Source organism: Hyperolius riggenbachi, chromosome 9, assembly GCF_040937935.1.
Source record: "Hyperolius riggenbachi isolate aHypRig1 chromosome 9, aHypRig1.pri, whole genome shotgun sequence".
Classification (NCBI taxonomy): domain Eukaryota; kingdom Metazoa; phylum Chordata; class Amphibia; order Anura; family Hyperoliidae; genus Hyperolius; species Hyperolius riggenbachi.
The window spans coordinates 228,913,510-228,931,956 of NC_090654.1; the positions used below are offsets into that span (position 1 = coordinate 228,913,510).

General features: G+C 43.0%; 1 protein-coding gene across 8 annotated transcripts in view; it reads right to left on the reverse strand.

Moving 5' to 3' along the window:
- The window catches only part of DPF3 (double PHD fingers 3), a 318,642-nt gene that overhangs the window by 166,176 nt on the left and 134,019 nt on the right, over window positions 1-18,447 (reverse strand). For all 8 annotated transcript variants that reach the window (XM_068254103.1, XM_068254102.1, XM_068254107.1 and 5 more), the window contains exon 2: window positions 9,712-9,872. In XM_068254103.1, coding sequence (XP_068110204.1) covers window positions 9,712-9,872 — 161 coding nt within the window. The remainder of the gene's footprint in view (window positions 1-9,711; window positions 9,873-18,447) is intronic.

The following is an 18,447-nucleotide window of genomic DNA, read 5'->3' on the forward strand; positions in this document are numbered from 1 at the left end:
AAGTTTCAAGGGCAAAAATGTCTTAAATGCGGAAAATGTCAGGTTTTTTTGCACAGGTAACAATAGTGTATTATTTCCATAGATTCCCCCAAGTGGGAAGAGTTTTACTTACTTCGTTCTGAGTGTGGGAAATATAAAAAAAAACGACGTGGGGTCCCCCTCCCAGACCTCTTTAACCCCTTGTCCCCCATGCAGGCTGGGATAGCCAGAATGCGGAGCACCGGCCGCGTGGGGCTCCGCACCCTGACTATACCAGCCGCATGGTCCATGGATTGGGGGGTCTCGGAAGGGGAGGGGCAGCCAAGCTTTCCCCTCCCTCTCCGAGCCCTTGTCCAATCCAAGGACAAGGGGCTCTTCTCCACCTCCGATGGGCGGTGGAGGTGGAGGCTGCGATTTCCTGGGGGGGGGGGGGGGGTTCATGGTGGCATCTGGGAGTCCCCTTTAAAAAGGGGTCCCCCAGATGCCCACCCCCCCTCCCAGGAGAAATGAGTATAGGGGTACTTGTACCCCTTACCCATTTCCTTTAAGAGTTAAAAGTAAATAAACACACAAACACTTAGAAAAAGTATTTTAATTGAACAAAAAACATAACCACAAAAAAAGTCCTTTAATATTCTTAATTAACCATTAATACTTACCTGTCCCTTTAAAAGCCAGTTCCCACGCAATATCCTTGGAAATTGGCTAATCAGTTATAATGTAACAAAGTTGTTACAATGTAACAACTTTGTTACTTTGAAACTCCACCGCACCCGACGTCTCTCGCCGCTCACCCACCGGCCGCCGCATACACTTACGCTAAGTCCACGCCGGCTCCCGCCGTCCACTCCGCCCACACCTGTCACCCATATACATGCTGGCACCCATGGGTGCCAGCATGTATATAGGTGACATGTGGGAGAGGCGGGGAGGGCAGCGAGAGCCGGCGGGACTTAGCGTCCTGCACGGACCACAGAGCTCTGAGCTATATAGGTCAGAGCTCTCTAAGCATCTTTGTATTTGGGCTCCAAGGAGCCCCATTGGTCCTTAGCAGACCAATGGGGTTCCTTCTGATTTGAAGGAACCCCATTGGTCTGCTAAGGACCAATGGGGCTCCTTGGAGCCCAAATACAAAGATGCTTAGAGAGCTCTGAGCTATATAGCTCAGAGCTCTGTCGGGTCCGTGCAGGACGCTAAGTCCCGCCTACTCTCTCTGCCCTCCCCGCCTCTCCCACATGTCACCTATATACATGCTGGCACCCATGGGTGCCAGCATGTATATGGGTGACAGGTGTGGGCGGAGTGGACGGCGGGAGCCGGCGGGGACTTAGCGTAAGTGTATGCGGCGGCCGGCGGGTGAGCGGCGAGTGACGTCGGGTACGGTAGAGTTACAAAGTAACAAAGTTGTTACATTGTAACAACTTTGTTACATTGTAACTGATTAGCCAATTTCCGAGGATATTGCGTGGGAACTGGCTTTTAAAGGGACAGGTAAGTATTAATGGTTAATTAAGAATATTAAAGGACTTTTTTTGTGGTTATGTTTTTTGTTCAATTAAAATACTTTTTCTAAGTGTTTGTGTGTTTATTTACTTTTAACTCTTAAAGGAAATGGGTAAGGGGTACAAGTACCCCTATACTCATTTCTCCTGGGAGGGGGGGTGGGCATCTGGGGGACCCCTTTTTAAAGGGGACTCCCAGATGCCACCATGAACCCTCCCCCCCCCCCCAGGAAATCGCAGCCTCCACCTCCACCGCCCATCGGAGGTGGAGAAGAGCCCCTTGTCCTTGGATTGGACAAGGGCTCGGAGGGGGAGGGGAAAGCTTGGCTGCCCCCCCCCCTTCCGAGACCCCCCAATCCATGGACCATGCGGGCTGGTATAGTCAGGGTGCGGAGCCCCACGCGGCCGGTGCTCCGCATTCTGGCTATCCCAGCCTGCATGGGGGACAAGGGGTTAAAGAGGTCTGGGAGGGGGGACCCCACGTCGTTTTTTTTTTTATATTTCCCACACTCAGAACGAAGTAAGTAAAACTCTTCCCACTTGGGGGAATCTATGAAAATAAAACACTATTGTTACCTGTGTAAAAAAAACCTGACATTTTCCGCATTTAAAAGACATTTTTGCCCTTAAAACTTAAAAATCAATTTTCTCAAAAACTATAAGGTCTTTTTGAAAAAAAAATTTTCCTCTTATTCCCACTGATCCCCTTAATATACCCTGGGAATTTGGTGTTCCTAAATTTTAAGCAGGCTTTGCTATTAACCGTTAAAGTCGGCGGGTTTTTAAATGTATATATTTTTCCTTTGAAACTTTAACATCGATTTTCTCAAAAACTATAAGGTCTTTTTGAAAAAAAAAATTTTCCTCTTATTACTTCTGATCTCCTTAATATATTCTCCAAATTTGAGGCTCTTAGCACTTAAGGGGGCTTTGCTATTAACCCTTAAAGTCGGCTGCTTTTCTATATTATACGGGAGCGTAATATTACGCGATTACGGCAGACTGTGTAATTTCAATAGGAGTTTACTGTCTTACGCGTAATTTGTTCCGCGTAATAATGTAACCTACGGTCTACGCATAATTAATTACGTGTAATACCGTAACCTTACACGTAACGCTTACGGTGCATTTGTAGTGAATTACGATGCGTAATTACGCTAATGCGTAATTTCGGCCCAGCACTGGAGCGAGACACTCCGCATCACGTGGTCCCGCCGGCCAATCAGCTGCCGCCAGTGCAGTGAATATTAAGTAGCCATGTGCGCGGCTACTGTAGCTGGCTCTCTCCGCCTCCTCTCTGCCCCCCACTGAGCATGTGCAAACAGTCTAACGCGGCTATAGCCGCTCTAACGCCGTAGCATGCTGCACTTTCGGGAGAACGTGCTGCGTTACATGTAACGCAACGTGGGCTGTGTAAACAGCCCACTTGTGTTATATTGCTGTGCGTTGGGGGAGCGTTACAGGCGCACTAACGTGCGCCTGTAACGTCCCTGTGTGTAAGCAGCCTCAAACTAACCTCAAAAGTATTTGCCATAATTCAGGCTGGAGTGAGCTCCGACATGTCTCCCAGTGCATCACTGCTGAAATATGCAAATTATCCATTGTTGTCCCTGTAACCTAGCGACACCTCCAGATCCGCTGGAACTCAATGATGTGTCAGCTTGTTAATATTACAGAGCCACAATAATCCAACATGCATACATAATGTTTCAGATTGATTGATCCTCATCAGTGCATGGCATGGACAACAATGGATAATTTGGATATTTCAGTAGTGATGCACTGGGAGACATCTATGATCTCACTCCAACCTGAATTATCGCAAATACTTTCTGTTTTAAAAAAGCAAACGTTTGTTTTCCATGGTATAGCCAAAAGACCTAAATTCTGATGGTAAATCTGCATTAATTATCAATGCACATAGTGGCTATTTGGGCAGGCAGATGAAATGTAATGTCAATAAATGTAAGGTTAGGCATCTTGAATGTGGAAATGGCATAATACAACGCAAGCTTCCGGTAAATGGAGTACAGCTGGGAACATCAGACTTGAGGAAGGAATTGGGATTCCTGGTTGAAAATCAGCTTTTCAATTTTATTCAACAACAAATAGTGGGAGCTAAAGCAAATACAATTCTTGGAGGCATGTAATTGGAAATCAAATCCAGAAATGCCAGTACTGTATATCACTGTACTTCTGCGGTATAAATCACTTGTGAGGCTCGTGTAGTAGCAGATTATTGTACCGTGTTAGCCATCAGTAAAAGCAGGAGGTTTTGAATCAGGATGAGAGTGTGTAGAATCTGAAGAAGGCTCATTAGCTGAAAGCTTAAAGAGACTCCGTAACAAAAATTGCATCCTGTTTTTTATCATCCTACAAGTTCCAAAAGCTATTCTAATGTGTTCTGGCTTACTGCAGCACTTTGTACTATCACAGTCTCTGTAATAAATCAATGTATCTTTCCCTTGTCAGCCTGTGTCTGGAAGGCTGCCAAGTTCTTCAGTGTTGTGGTTCTGCTATGCACTCCCCCCTCAGGGGGGAAAGAAACACACAAATGATCTCTTGAGATTCAAAAGGAAGGCTGTATACAGCCTGCTTGTGTATGGATGTATTTTCTATGTGTGGACATACTGTACATCAACCTACTTCCTGTTTTGGTGGCCATTTTGTTTGTTTACAAACAAACTTTTTAAAACTGTTTTTAACCACTTTTAATGCGGCAGGGAGCGGCGAAATTGTGACAGAGGGTAATAGGAAATGTCCCCTAACGCACTGGTATGTTTACTTTTGTGCGATTTTAACAATACAGATTCTCTTTAAAGTGGACCTGAACGCTTGCACAGGACAGAAGGAAACCATAGAAATGCACCCTGTATGTATTTAGAGAGTTTAGCCTGTCTAATTCCCCCTCATCTGTGACTAAGCACAAGTTGTAATTTTATCCCTCAGGTGTAGTAAACACAGGATGTTAATGTCTGCTTCCATGAAAGCAGGAAGTAGACAAACTGCAAATTTATTGCAGGATTTGTATCAGCTGTAAGAAAGAAATGTTTTTTTCATTAAAGCTTATTATACGGTAGCATAGCATATAGAGCAGAGAGGAGGTTCTGAGTTCAGGTCCGCTTTAAGGTGGCCATACATCTCTCCACTTGTTGGCCGATCGACCATCCGATTCAATAATTATTATCGAATCTGATGAAAATCGGTGGTGCCAAAAGCATGGCCGATCGATGATTAGACCAATTTCCCAGGGGAAGGAGACAGGGCTGCACCCAGTTTTGAGCCTGTTGCAACCTATTACAGAGCATATATTACTTCTGGGGTTCCTCATTTGAATAGGGCCCTTTATGTCAGCGTTTTTATTCTTTTTGGGGGGTTCTATGTGTCCTATTAGCATTAGGCTCCGCTCACATCTAAATTCACAAAAGGCTAGCGATTACCGCTAGCGTTTTGCAGGAGTGATTTTTCCGCAATTAACGTGGAAAAAAATCACTAGACAAAGTACCGTTTTGGGAGCGATCGCGATTAGCAGGTCCATACATGCTAATTGCGATCCCTTCAGAATCGCCGCCAAAACGCTGCATGTAACGCGTTTGCGATTATTGCTAATCACAAAACGCCCGCGATTGCGGCAGTGAGAACACTGCCATAGGATAACAACCGCTAGCGGTTTGCGGTGAGCAGGAATCACGCGACTCCCACTCAGATGTGAACGGGGCCTTAAACAGTCTGCTCTTAGACTGGTCTGTTTGCTTGCTTTAATTTTCCACTGTTATCCCAGCCTGAATATTATCCAGTGGGAGGCTGCATCTACCCTGTGAGGAGTCTGAGGTTAACTGTATCTGCCAGTTTTGGAGACTTCTTCACAGAACCATATATAGCCTTGTGATTCGGGCTATTGATGGCAGGTAAGCCTTTAATTACTTGATGTTGGTGGTCGCTGAAGAGAGTCTTGACACCGGGTGACCGATTACCATTTATATGAACTTTTAAGCGCCGATAGATTTTTAACCATTTGTGATTTGGGACTTTGGACAGACCTATTTTATCAGCAGCTTCTTAAAAATGGTATAACCAGGGCCCGCCTAAATTATGATTCAAGCTAATTAAATCATCTGTAAGTTTTTGGGATGTGGGAGGAAACCAGAGTGCCCCGGAGAAACCCACGCAGACACAGACACAACATTCAAACTCTGTGCAGATAGTGCCCTGGCTGGAATTCAAACCCGGGACACAGCACTGCAAGGCAAGAGTGCTAACCACTACTCCACCGTGCTGCCCTATGAAATGAATGGTTTGATAAATAGAAAGCAAACCAAAAGAGGGAAGTGTTACCAATAGAGTGCAGGTCCTGGGGTAGAAGAGTGGGATCAACAGTTTCAAAAACAGAGGAATGATTTAGGAGAAAGAGGAGTGAGAAGACAAAGGCATGTTTGAAGACAATGCTAATGGAGAGAGAAAGGTTGAACAGCTCCATCAGTGCAAGAGCCAGGGTGGAGAAGTGACCACAGAGTAAGCAAAAACTAATAGTCGTATGGACAGACAGTGGTAGGAGGATGAGGGAAGAGAAGTAACGTCATCCAAACTAACAGTTCTTAAGGCGATCGGGCAATAGTTACAGGCAGATGGAGAGGGGGTGGTGTGGGAATAGTACAATGAGTTATAAATGCTTTGCAGGCACATTATTTATTTACATCACAAATAGACATCTCTCTTGTTTGTTTTGGTACAGATGAGAAGCAGATTTGTTTGAGTGACTTGGCAAAGCTAGAAATCACTCCCTTCTTCTCAACACTAGTAATGAATGAGATGCAAATACTTCCACCTTGCACCATTGCATGCACAGTCAATGTAAACGGTTTGCAGCTTGGAATTGAGCTTGTCAATGTCCCCGAGTCCAAGCTTGCATTACATTTGCAAAAAATCTGAAAAATTAGCACCTCGTTTGGCAATTCTTGTAATTTCTGATTCTGCCATGATAGTTCTGTATGAGCGTATAGAAAGACACTGCCCCCTCTGTCATTCTCTGCACCGGTTGCCTATCACATTGAATCTAGTTCTGTATAATGCAGCTCCATCAGACATTGCTTAAAGGAAACAAAGCAAGAGTGATATAGAGGCTGCCATATTTATTTCCTTTTAAACTATGCCAGTTGCCTAGCTGTCCTGCTGATCCTCTGCCTCCAATACCTTTAACCATAGACCCCGAACAAGCATCCAGATCAGATGTTTCTGACATAATTGCCAGATCTGACAAGATTAGCAGCATTGTTTCTAGTGCGATTCAGACACTACTGCAACCAAATAGACCAGCAGGGCTGCCATGCAACGGATATTGTTTACAAGGAAATAAATATGGCAGCCTCCATATCCCTCTCACTTCAGGTTAAGCCCAATTTACACAATACAATTCTTTGTTCGATTAGATTACGATTCTATTTACGATCCGATTAAATCCGACATGTCCGAAACCCGATCGGACATGTCTGAATTAATCGGATCGTAAATAGAATCGTAATCGAATCGTACAAAGAATCATATCGTGTAGATGGGGCCTTACCGTTAACCAATCCCCAGATATCACACTAAAATGAAATCTCCACTCAAATAACAATGAATCATCCATTCCAGCCAACTCATCCCATCCTTGGAAGACTTCATAAGCTTCTCCTCTTCTCAGGATTGCACTTTCACAATCTATTTGGCATGTGTTAAATTTGAAGATTCCTCAAGAGGTGTGATGCACCAAGTAGAGGTAAGATTACTTATTGACAGTAAAATTGCCACGTGCTACCGGTGCACAACAGTTGTACCACTACTTGGCGTCAGGCCCAAGATCTTCAAATTTAAAGCATACCTGAACTGAAAGTAAACTCAAAAGATAATTACCGTACGTGTGTGGTCGTAATGCTATATACACACAACTTTCCTGGTGTCACATACTCTTACTTTCATTCAGCGGATCTGAGATGAAAAACTGACTATAACAAGTAACTTGTCTATATACATTATCTAAAGTTTAGATAGTTCACACAGCAAATCTAGCTGCAAACAGCTTCAACAGTTTATGATTATTTATTTCTGTGATACAATGAGAGCGTCCATGTTCTGTTTGTCACATTACACACAGGCAAGCTGATCTGTATCTCCAGCCCTCAGCCTGTGAAAACTTCACTCGCCTCTCCTCCTCCCTTATGCCTCTGAAATCTCTGGCTAGTAACCTCCTTCTCCTCCTGCCCAGACTGAGCTCCCATTAGCCCTTGCTACTAAGGCTCAGAGTGCCAAGACACTCTGGAGAAGCTGTGGGCGAGGCTTGTTTGGTTTATAGGGAATTAGGGTATAAAAAAAAAAGTATTTGACTTGAGGAATGCCCTATAAACTATATGAAAGGAACACAATTAGGCAATTAGTAGTATCTCAGATCCACTTTAAGGGGTTCAATTCTAAGGCCACATACACACATCAGACCAGTCTTTTGAAAATGAAAGATCACAGACCAATTTTACCCCATTCCATGTAGTATGAGAGCCATACCTTCACAGTCTATTCTATGGAGCTGCACTCCCCATCAGAAAAACATCTTTGCAAGATGCTGCACACACCGATGCTGTACAGACACAAAAGATCAGTATCTGCAAAAGATCTGTTCCTGCCAAAGATCCGTTCCTGCAAATTGCATTCATAGTCTATGAGATCTGCAGATCATCATACACACCTTGTTTAACTGACATTCATCTGCAGATCAGACAATCATCTGCAGATCTGAAAATCCATCCTGGTGGATCTGATCGGCGGATGAATGTCTGTTAAACAAGGTGTGTATGATGATCTGCAGATATCATAGACTATGAATGCATTTTGCAGGAACAGATCTTTTGCAGATACTGATCTTTTGAATGTCTACAGCATCTTTGTGTGCCGCATCTTGCAAAGATTTCTGTCTGATGGGGAGTTCAGCTCCATAGAATAGACTGTGAAGGTATGGCTCTCATACTACATGGAAGGGGGTAAAATTGGTCTGTGATCTTTCATTTTCCAAAGACTATGGTCTGATGTGTGTATGAGCCTTAACTCTTAAGTGAGCACAGCTGCCATATCAGTGTGATGTAATATCTGGGTAAATCTTTTTTCAGCAATCTCCTGTCATCAGGATGGTTTGCTAACCCAGAAAAACTTAACAGATAACGGTTTTAGCTTGTATTTACTTTTCTAGAAAGTTGACACTGCATTTTACTGCCTCATTTGCCTATGTAAAACACTTTTTATTGCAAGGGTTAATAAAAAAAAAAATCTAAGTAGACTCAGTACTGTATGTACCCATGTTTATCTCATGTCATATGTCCGTTCAGGTGCCCTGTAAAACTACCCACTTCAGACAATCATATAATCCGGTACGATTGAAAGTACTCGAGGTAATACAGTATAAATACGTATCCCTAACAGGAAAGGCCCCTTACCTCAAAAAAACTGCCAGCATAACAGCCCGTCTCAGCTCTGACAGGGACTGTTATGCTAACAGTTATTTTACTTATGGTAGGGGGGGGGTTGTTATTTTTCACTAGATATCACTGTATATATGTATATTTTCTTCTGATGAAGCTCGTCTTCTTTTACGAGTGAAACGTCGATTTTGTGTGCAGTGTAGGGGGTGATGCACCCATCTCACCTAACTGCCTGAAGTGTATGTGAGCGTTTCTGGTGTCCCAGACAGGCCAGGTGTATTTACACCTTCTGATAGGAAGTGCATAGTCGTGTTTCCTCCCGGTGTGATATAGATGGGGCCTGTGTGGACACCTGCAACAGAGAAAGGGTAGCCATGTATGTCCAGCATTATATGTTACTTAGCTACTGATGCCATCTGATCTCTTCTTTCCAATCACCGCACCACAGCTTAATGGCTCTCCTTAGCTTATGCTCCCACCCTCCTCATTAATTCCGACTGTAAGCGTGTATGGAAAGGGCCACCCCTATATAAATCCCTAAGGCAATGCTGTCTGCTATGTAACCCCTACTCAGTATACTGTATGACAGTGTAGGTTATCTGTATCATCTCTGCTGGTATAATGCAAGTGCAAGAGTCCTGTAATTTGCCTGTAACCCTTCATTAGTAGAGCACAATGGAAAATGCTGGTAATATATTACTCTAATAATAAAAACAATAGACTGCTTGGCACTTCTATTAACATTTGGGCATGCTGATGTTGCTTGAATTCACTGACCAGTACTCTACCTGGCCCTCTGTGCCTCTTTTCCATCCAGATGTAGCAATTGTTTTGAGCCACACCAGTCTGTGAGTCAAGAAAGGGAAGGCGGACACTGCGTTCGGCGCATAGTCTAGCGTTGTAGTTCCGGCAATGTTCAATCGCTTCTTTGTAGAACTGATCCCCGAGTCTGCAGGTGAAGACAGACAAAGGATTAGTTAGCAACATTGTTGAGACACAGAGTCACAAAATAGGTATAGGGCCACCAACATTACTACCGGTAAATACAAAGACCATAATCTGTGCTCAGATGAAATGTAAACAGAATAAAAAGTCTTATGAAACCTATTGTTACCGCTGCTGCAGTTTCCTCAGGGACAATACTAACAACCTGTGCTACATCCATAATCACATGCTCTGCAGAAACAGAGGATCTCCACTTCCAGTACACATATGATTGCTGAACTATAGATGGCCATTAGCTTGGCCTTCAGCTATGTACCAATTTCAGCATCTTTCCAGTAGTTCATACAACTGCCAAGGGACAAAACAAACAGCACAACAAAAAGTGCACACCATCATGCAACATGTACTTAGGAATGTTGTGCATTTTTTTTTAATCCCCAAACCCATAGTCTTCGTCATATCTGCATACATGGCCCGTGCTTCCACGGAAGCAAATGAGGCATTTGCCCCAGAGCCTGTGGTGACCCCCCAGGTGCCCCTCCAACTATGGTGATTCATAAGAGTGGGGATGCTGTGTGCTTACTCCGTATTGGAAAAAGGAGGGAAACCCCAAAAATGCTTTTTAGGGAACATATGAAGGACAGGGGGAGTATTGGTTCAGGCTCAGGGGCCCTGGGGGTAATTTGGTTGGAAGGGAGGAATCCGGGGGCTTTTGCCCCATGGACCCATTGTAGATAGAACCTGCCCTGTCTGCACACTGGAAATTGTGATACAGGTAAGAAACCCCAAGCAAGAGGCATAACCAAAAGGACTGCCGATGATTTATTGTATAGCAGTGTCAAGGCTTTCTACATGCGTTTCCTATTTTTATAGTGTTTTAATACTGCACAGTTGTATGCACTTGGCTAATACAGCCTGTTTCAGGTGGTAAATTCTCAGCCTCTTTATTGAGCTTCTGCTGCTGTTTGGCAAATTTATGATATACGGACACTCATCTTTCTATCCTTTCCAGGCCAGGTTTTTTTAACCCCACATCTGGTAGCCAAGCTAGTTTTAACATTTTCCCTTGTATCAAGAAACACATTGCAGACTGAAAATTAAAGTGGCTCTATGACAAAGACTATTAATTCTGTAAGTTTTTGTTTTCACTTAAGTATCATTTTAAAGAAGAAAGCCAAGGTATGATGAGATCAGATACATAAAACTGTGTGAGGATTGCCGCTAGTAAAATATTGCTAAGGTTAGTGATATTGTACTAGTGAATTTTGATAGTAAACTATAGGTAATATTTACTAATATTTTATATGGCTACATCTAACCATACTCTCACACAGAACCCTTCTGTGGCAGTGCCTAACCCTAAGACCCCCCCCCCCCCCTCCTCCGTTGGTGCATACCCCTAACTGGTGGTGCCTTACCCTTAAATACTTCCTTAGTGGTGCCTAAACCAAATCCCCCATGGTGGCGCCTAACCCTAAATCCCCCTCCTTAAACCCCCACCTATAGTCCGCAAAGCCGCGATATGCGGCTATGAAGGTGAATTTGGGCGCCCAATTACCGGCAAGTGGATCTATAAGTTGCAGACAGGCTTGCAGAATAAAAATGGTTGTGGATAACTCCATTGCTTTGCGAAACCTGCGATTTGCAGCAAAAAGGTAAAATTGGGCGCTAGCACACCCCACCATGCGCCCAAAATTCCATCTAATGCCACTGAATGCGGCTTTTATCACATGGCGGCGCCGTTTTTTTCTGTGAGGGCTCCTGTGTCTTTTTTGATGCTTTAAACTAACACAGCTTCAGTGAAAAATAAGTGAGGCTATGTCCTCTAAATGCAAAGTATTAAAATATTACAAAACTGTTGAACACTGACATCTACGGCAAGGTGCTCTTTAGTACACAGACCTTCACTTTCTTTGAGACTTTTAAGAAGGGCAAGCCTTTTGCTCCCTTTTCATTTTACAATCCCTTATTTCTGAAATCAGAATAAAGAGAGTGCTCCAAAATAAGATGTAGACAAGGTAATAAAGGAAAGTCACCTCAAGTAAGAAGGTTTACTACCTAGGAAGACATCACCATCTGCCAGAAAAAAACAGTGAGCTACAGAATGATTTGCAGCATGACAGGCCTCCTAGAAAGTGCCTCAGAAGACTGTAAATAGATAAAATATTGTCTGAGAGTTCACAGCTGTCACTTCTAAAGGATTACCATGCTTCCAACTGAGACTTCACCACTTCTCCCATTATACACAATAGAAAGCCATCCTGTGTGCTTGTTTTATCATTTAAAGTGAACCCGTAACATCATAAATAAAACGAGGGCCACCGCGAATGTCAATGCTGCCCCCCCAATATGCAGAAAAAGCTGAGCATTCTGTAGTAGTTACCTGTCCCTGAGCTGCAAGGATCCAGGTTCACTCTGTTGCAAAGTCTGGGGAGCTGGGCTACCTAATACCAGGGGCTCATCTGACTATACTTGGTGGGGGGTCTGCCTAATACTGGGGGCACATCTATCTATACTTGTGGATAGGGGCTACCTAATATCAGATCCCTCCTGTAGGATAGAGACCAGTGTTGTCACTTCCTGGAGCAAATTCAGTTCTCAATCAGTGAGACTCTTTAAGAGAGATGGTGATTGTAAAACTCAGCACAGCTTCCCTGTAGGTTCTTCTGCAAAGACTCTGACAGTATGCAGCATTTAAAACGTATCCCACATCCGAATCCCTTTAGCCGTACATGGCACAGCTAGAGAGATTCGGATGCATCTCACATCACAGCTGTGCCGTGCACAGTGGGAACACACTCCTAGGGCTAGTACACACCAAGAGCACTACTGAGCTTTTGAAAAGCGCTTGACTAATGTATGTCTATGACTCTGCAGCAGAGCAATGTGATTTTTGGGCAAACGCGGGTCCTGCAGCATTTTGGCGGAGATTGTGCCTCAATGTTAAGTATAGTAAAACTGAACTGTGAAATCGCTTTAAAAAGCACTGCACGGAGCAATTTTCCTAACATTTTTGCCAAAAGCTGATCACATCCATGTCAAAGTGTACTTCCTGTTGAGTTGAAAATCGAAATCACTAAACACCAAAACTCCAGAAATCGATTGACACAAAATGTAAATCGCTAAACATTTGAAATCATGTGATGGAAATTGCTACAAAAATGTGTTAAGTGATTGCAATGACTCTTAGCGATTTTTGGTGTGCACTAGGCCGAAAGCAAACCCTTACTAGACTTGGCTGCCTTCTTATAATGCATGGGGGCTGTTATAGCCTATGAATATTTCATGCACTGTCCAGATAAGTCTGAAAGGGACAAATTGACCAGTGCTATAGGGACTGCTCAAATAAGCAGCACTGCACTCTGTTATTGCAAAGCTGCACATAGCAAAGGGGTTAATGGCACAATAATGGTGAGTCACCCAGTGAGAGGAGAAAGCAACAGCACACCTTTAAATTCTGGCTGTCACAGGCTCTCAGGCCGTGTCTGCAGGGCTTTATTGAAAAGATAATTTGGCTCATAAATTTTGCCCATCGCGCCTACCAACGGCAAATGATCCACAGAAGGACCCTGCTGTCCAACAGATAATTACTTCCACTGCAAGATTCCAGGCACCTGGCAGAGCAGCAGTTACGAGATGAAGCATGAATGGGGTTCAGCATCCACCATACAAGCCCTCCAGCGCTATGCACTAAATTCAGATGACACAGGAATTAAAACATGAACACATAAGGATGAACACATCGGAAGTAACGCAGAATTATTTTATTTTCTGTAACTATGGACTAATCAGAAGGGTGATTAAGCACCAACCTCCCAAAAGAAGAAACGCAGACGTGTAGTAAAATGTATATAAAGCAAACTGGTCTGTAGGCACTAAAGTAAAACATCAGGACACAATTAAACAGCAATAGGACTACAGCTAAGCATTAGAGATTTACTGATGGGTAAAGTCATGTCGCATTCATAAACCATGTACGCCTAACTGACAAATGTGGTCAGAGGGTTTCCAAAAGAAAGCTATGGCTCACAACGATAAACAATTTGTCAGAAAAAGAAACTGTTAACCCCCATTCTGGGCATCTGGAAGGTTTCCAAGGACTGCTCAAAAGTGTTTTTTTATGTAGACTTCTCGAATTTAACAACATGCCTTTGTGCAGTCCATAAAACCATACCACAGTCTTACAGATAACGACTAATGTAAATCAAATAAGTAATGTAATTGGAACACCTTTTTTTAGAAGTGTGAATGTAGGAGGTGAGGTGATGGCACATGTGACACAATCCATAGTGGTGAACAGCACAAATGCACTTACACGAGCATAGCAATACAAAGTTCAAAGCTAGGGCTTGCCCCAGTGGCATCACTAGGTGGGTTGATTTGGGATAAATAATTGTGAAAGTGTTAAAAACTAGAGCTGCTACTTATGCAAACTGAAATTACATTTCCTATAAGTAATAGAAGACAAAATCCTGTTATCTGGCTGAGAAAACCGTTTGATATGGTTTTAGTGCTGGAAAGTTCAAAGCGTCATTCCTTGTACTTGTTTGTCAGCTCAACAAAGAACTTTAATTATTATTATTATTATTATTATTATTTAGTATTTATATAGCGCTGACATCTTCCACAGCGATGTACAGAGTAGATTGTCTTGTCACCAACAGTCCCTCAGTGGGGCTCACAATCTAATCCCTACCATAGTCATAGGTCTTTGTATGTATCGTGTAGGGTATGTTTTGTAGTCAAAGGCCAAATTTAGGGGGAAGCCAGGTAACTTATATGTATGTTTTTGGGATGTGGGAGGAAACCTGGGAGCCCGGCGGACAAAACTCAATGCAAATAGTGCCCTAGCTGGGAATCGAACCAGATTCCCATCGCTGCAGGGCGAGAATACTAGCCACTACAATATGGCTGTTTAGAATGCGGTCTCAAAAATAGAGCTTTAAAATGAAATTAAAAATAAAAATGAAATTAAAAATATGAGACTCAGTTCTATGTTACTAATGTTCTATTTACCATTACTAAAGCACATACAGTTCATTATCACATAAGTTTATTTTCAATTTAGGTTTGCTTTAAAGGGACACTATGGCGAAAAATTATAACATTTAAAATATGTGCAAACAGACAAATAAGAAGTGTGTTTATTCCAAAGTACAATAAGCCATAATGTCAAACAAAATACAACACGGGGAGCACCATCCCCTATGATCAATATGCCACTGTATATAGGGGTGGGTCTGTAATGTGCAGAACGGTCAAAAATACAGATAACCAACCAAAAGCACAAAGCAATGACCTCAAAGAAACCGCACCAAAACAGCATATATCAGTAAACAATATACCATCCTTTATTGAAATTACAAACATTAAAAACCATTAAAACATGGTGGGGGGGATGTGTAAACCCACAATATCGGAGAACCGGAGGAAATACAAAGTGCTAGTGACAAACATGATGATTCTCAGAATAGCATAAAAATGGCACAGAACGATTGTTGTGACACATACAAAACCATACAATGATAAAAACTACATGTGCAAATAGTGTGCCAGTAAATCATTCTAATTCACAAAGTGAGTAAAAAGGAGAAAAAAGTGTAATAACACCAGGGAGAGGAACAACCCCTGAAAGGGTAGTATTATAAAACCAGAGTAGAAAGGAGATTTCAATCACATAATGATAACAGTAGTGAAGCAATACAGTAGAGTCAGTTGAGTGAAAATTGCAGACTGTGTAAAGATTAGAAGGTAGCCGGTGGAGACCCATGGAGACACTGTTCTGGTAGGATCTTATCCACTTGTACTCTGTATTTGTCTACCTAGTACTAAAGTGACATGGAAGAGAATGGAGAGGTGGTCTCTACATTGCAATGGAATGTAACGGTGTTCTCTCTAAGCCCTTTTAGCCGGGTGCTCCGCCTGGCTAATTCTGGTGACCACCTGGCTCTCATGGCTTTCTTATTGGCAGAATATGCAAAGGAAGCAAGCCAGCCAGCAGAGTAGTGAATACTAATGAATAAGAGCACGAGACACAATTGCAGCTCTCCCATCCTGTGAGTCAGCAGCAGAGGCAGAGAGTGTGAGAAAGATTGTATGATTTATCATCCAATAGATTTTTCTGCCTGAATTACTTGGTTCAGGTTTTCGTCATGGTAATTCAGGCAGCAAACTCTAGGGGGCAGCAGTGCTGTACACTTGAACAGCAGACTATCTTTCTCACACTCTTCCTCTGCTGCAGATTCAACTGATGGGAGAGCTGTAAGGGTGCATCCACCCCTCTTTATTAGTATTCACTGCCCTCCTGGCTGCCTCTGCCTGCTCTACACATGCTACTGCCCTGCTGTAAGCTGCTGGATAATCTCCATTCATACACCTTTGTCACTGATGTGGAATCAGGGGCCAGTAGGGGTGGGGATCATGGGGTTTGCAGGTGATTCAAGCTTCAGCCACACCACAGACAGAAATCAGTAGCAGAAGCTAAGAAAGAGAGGTATGAGAGCGAGAAGGGGTTCTATGATTGGCTGCCTTAGGCAATACCACAGGGTAGGCTTGCTGCAGTAACCAATTGTTCAGCTGTGCAAAACTGGTCCCTGGAAGCCACAGCAACACTCTGTAACCCGTCTGACTAGTTCAGGGCAACTAAATTGCTGAAGCCAGGACAGAACACACATGACAGAGGGTCCCTACTGCATGCTGGGCAGGAGAGCTTACACTCCATCTATTCCCTGTTGGGATGCCCAGGCACCCCTGGGGGGAGAGCTGCACTGTAATCAGTGGGAGACCTGGAAGCTTGTCAGCCAGCTCTGGGGTCCTGGGCAATCGCCCACTTTCCCCTAATGGAAACCCAGCTCTGTATTTATCCTTGTCCCACCCGGCTCACACACACACACACACACACTCTCTCTCTCTCTCTCTCTCTCTCTCTCTCTCTCTCTCTCTCTCTCTCTCAGACATGTCTTATTGCTCTTTCAGAAGATTGCAAAGTGACAGGCTACTAGCTGGGTTACACAATGTTACGTCTTCAGAGGACAACACTCCAGGGAATGGAAGACATGTTTACCTTTACTGTAGTCCTTGCTGCAGCAGTCAGCACATGAGAAAAGGTCTCTCAGGAGAAAAGTACTGTACAGAGATGCAGTTTCTCAGGGGAGCACTCACTAAAATGGCCACAGACATCTGAAGGTATAAAGCAAAAGACTGAAATCCAGTCTGTGCATTTTGTTAGGGCCTTTCTTAATTTTTATAACTCTAGATGCACACCTATGCAATTTAAATGCAAGGTTTATCTCTCTTTATATCTGTTTATCTGATAATTCATATCACCTTTCCTGTTTAAATATTAATTATCTCGTTATTGTTGAGTTGAAAAATAAAGTAAAGTGAGAAGATTTAAGAGGAAACTTTAGTGACTATTAGCTGAATCTATTGACCCGCTTACAAAAGCCACTCATACATGAGGCAGAACCCGCAACATACAAGCCATGCCATTCTGATGTGATTCTTTTCATTCTTTTTTGTAACTAATGACTGAATGCAATGCAAAAATGCTATAGCACTACTGATGTAGCGCATCAGCCTGTAATTTATATCAAATATAAATACTATGATAAATAAAGGGATATTGACCCTCCCTGGACACACCTTTGCACCAACCCCCCCCCCCCCCCCCCCCCACCCAAAAAAGGAAACAAGATACTGTTGGGGAAGGCCGGGGGTGGGTTTCAAGCTTTTTCCATCATAAATGGTTCTGTCCTTGACACTGTAGTATCTGCCATATGCCCATATGATGATTTCTCTGCATTTGGGGATAAAAAAAACTCTTGGTGGCCACTAATGATCCAATTTTTTCATCCAATTTTACCAAATCTATGTAGTATAAGGGTAAACTGAGTGAATATATTGAATGGATAATGTAGGCAGTTCCCTTATATTACATAGAAATGGTAAGATTAAAAAAAGATTGGATCATTAGTGGCCACCATTAGTTTAAAGAGAATCTGTACTCTAATATTCTTACAATAAAAAGCATACCATTCTATTCCTTATTTTCTCCTGTGCCCCTCTGTGCTGTTTCTGTCACTCCCTGCTGCAATCCTGGTTTGTAATTAACAGTTTTAGGCAGTGTTTACAAACAAAAGACTAGCTTCTAACCACAGTATCATAGGCTGAGAACTAGCTTACTGTGTGACTCATGCAGAGCTTGGAGGGGGTGTGTAAAGCTTCTGCCAATGACAAGCAGTGCTGCACATTCTGCACATTCCACACATTCCAGCCTCAGCCGACAGACACGACAGAGTAAAGGAGATAAGATTTATTACAGAGACAGTGCAAGTAGGAAAGGCTGCAGTAAGACAGACCACATTAGAACATGTACAGGAACTTATAGGATAGAAGAAATAAGGCTTAACATTTTGTTACAGAGTCTCTAAGTATGGGAGGCAAACTTGAAACTCAGGCTAGCTGTATTTCCTCCCTCCAAACAAAGTTATAATGGAGCTCAAATGGAACTCATAGTAAAACACATCATAAAAAAGGAAAGTCTGGTTCTTGTTAAAGTGGTATTGTCACCATAAAAA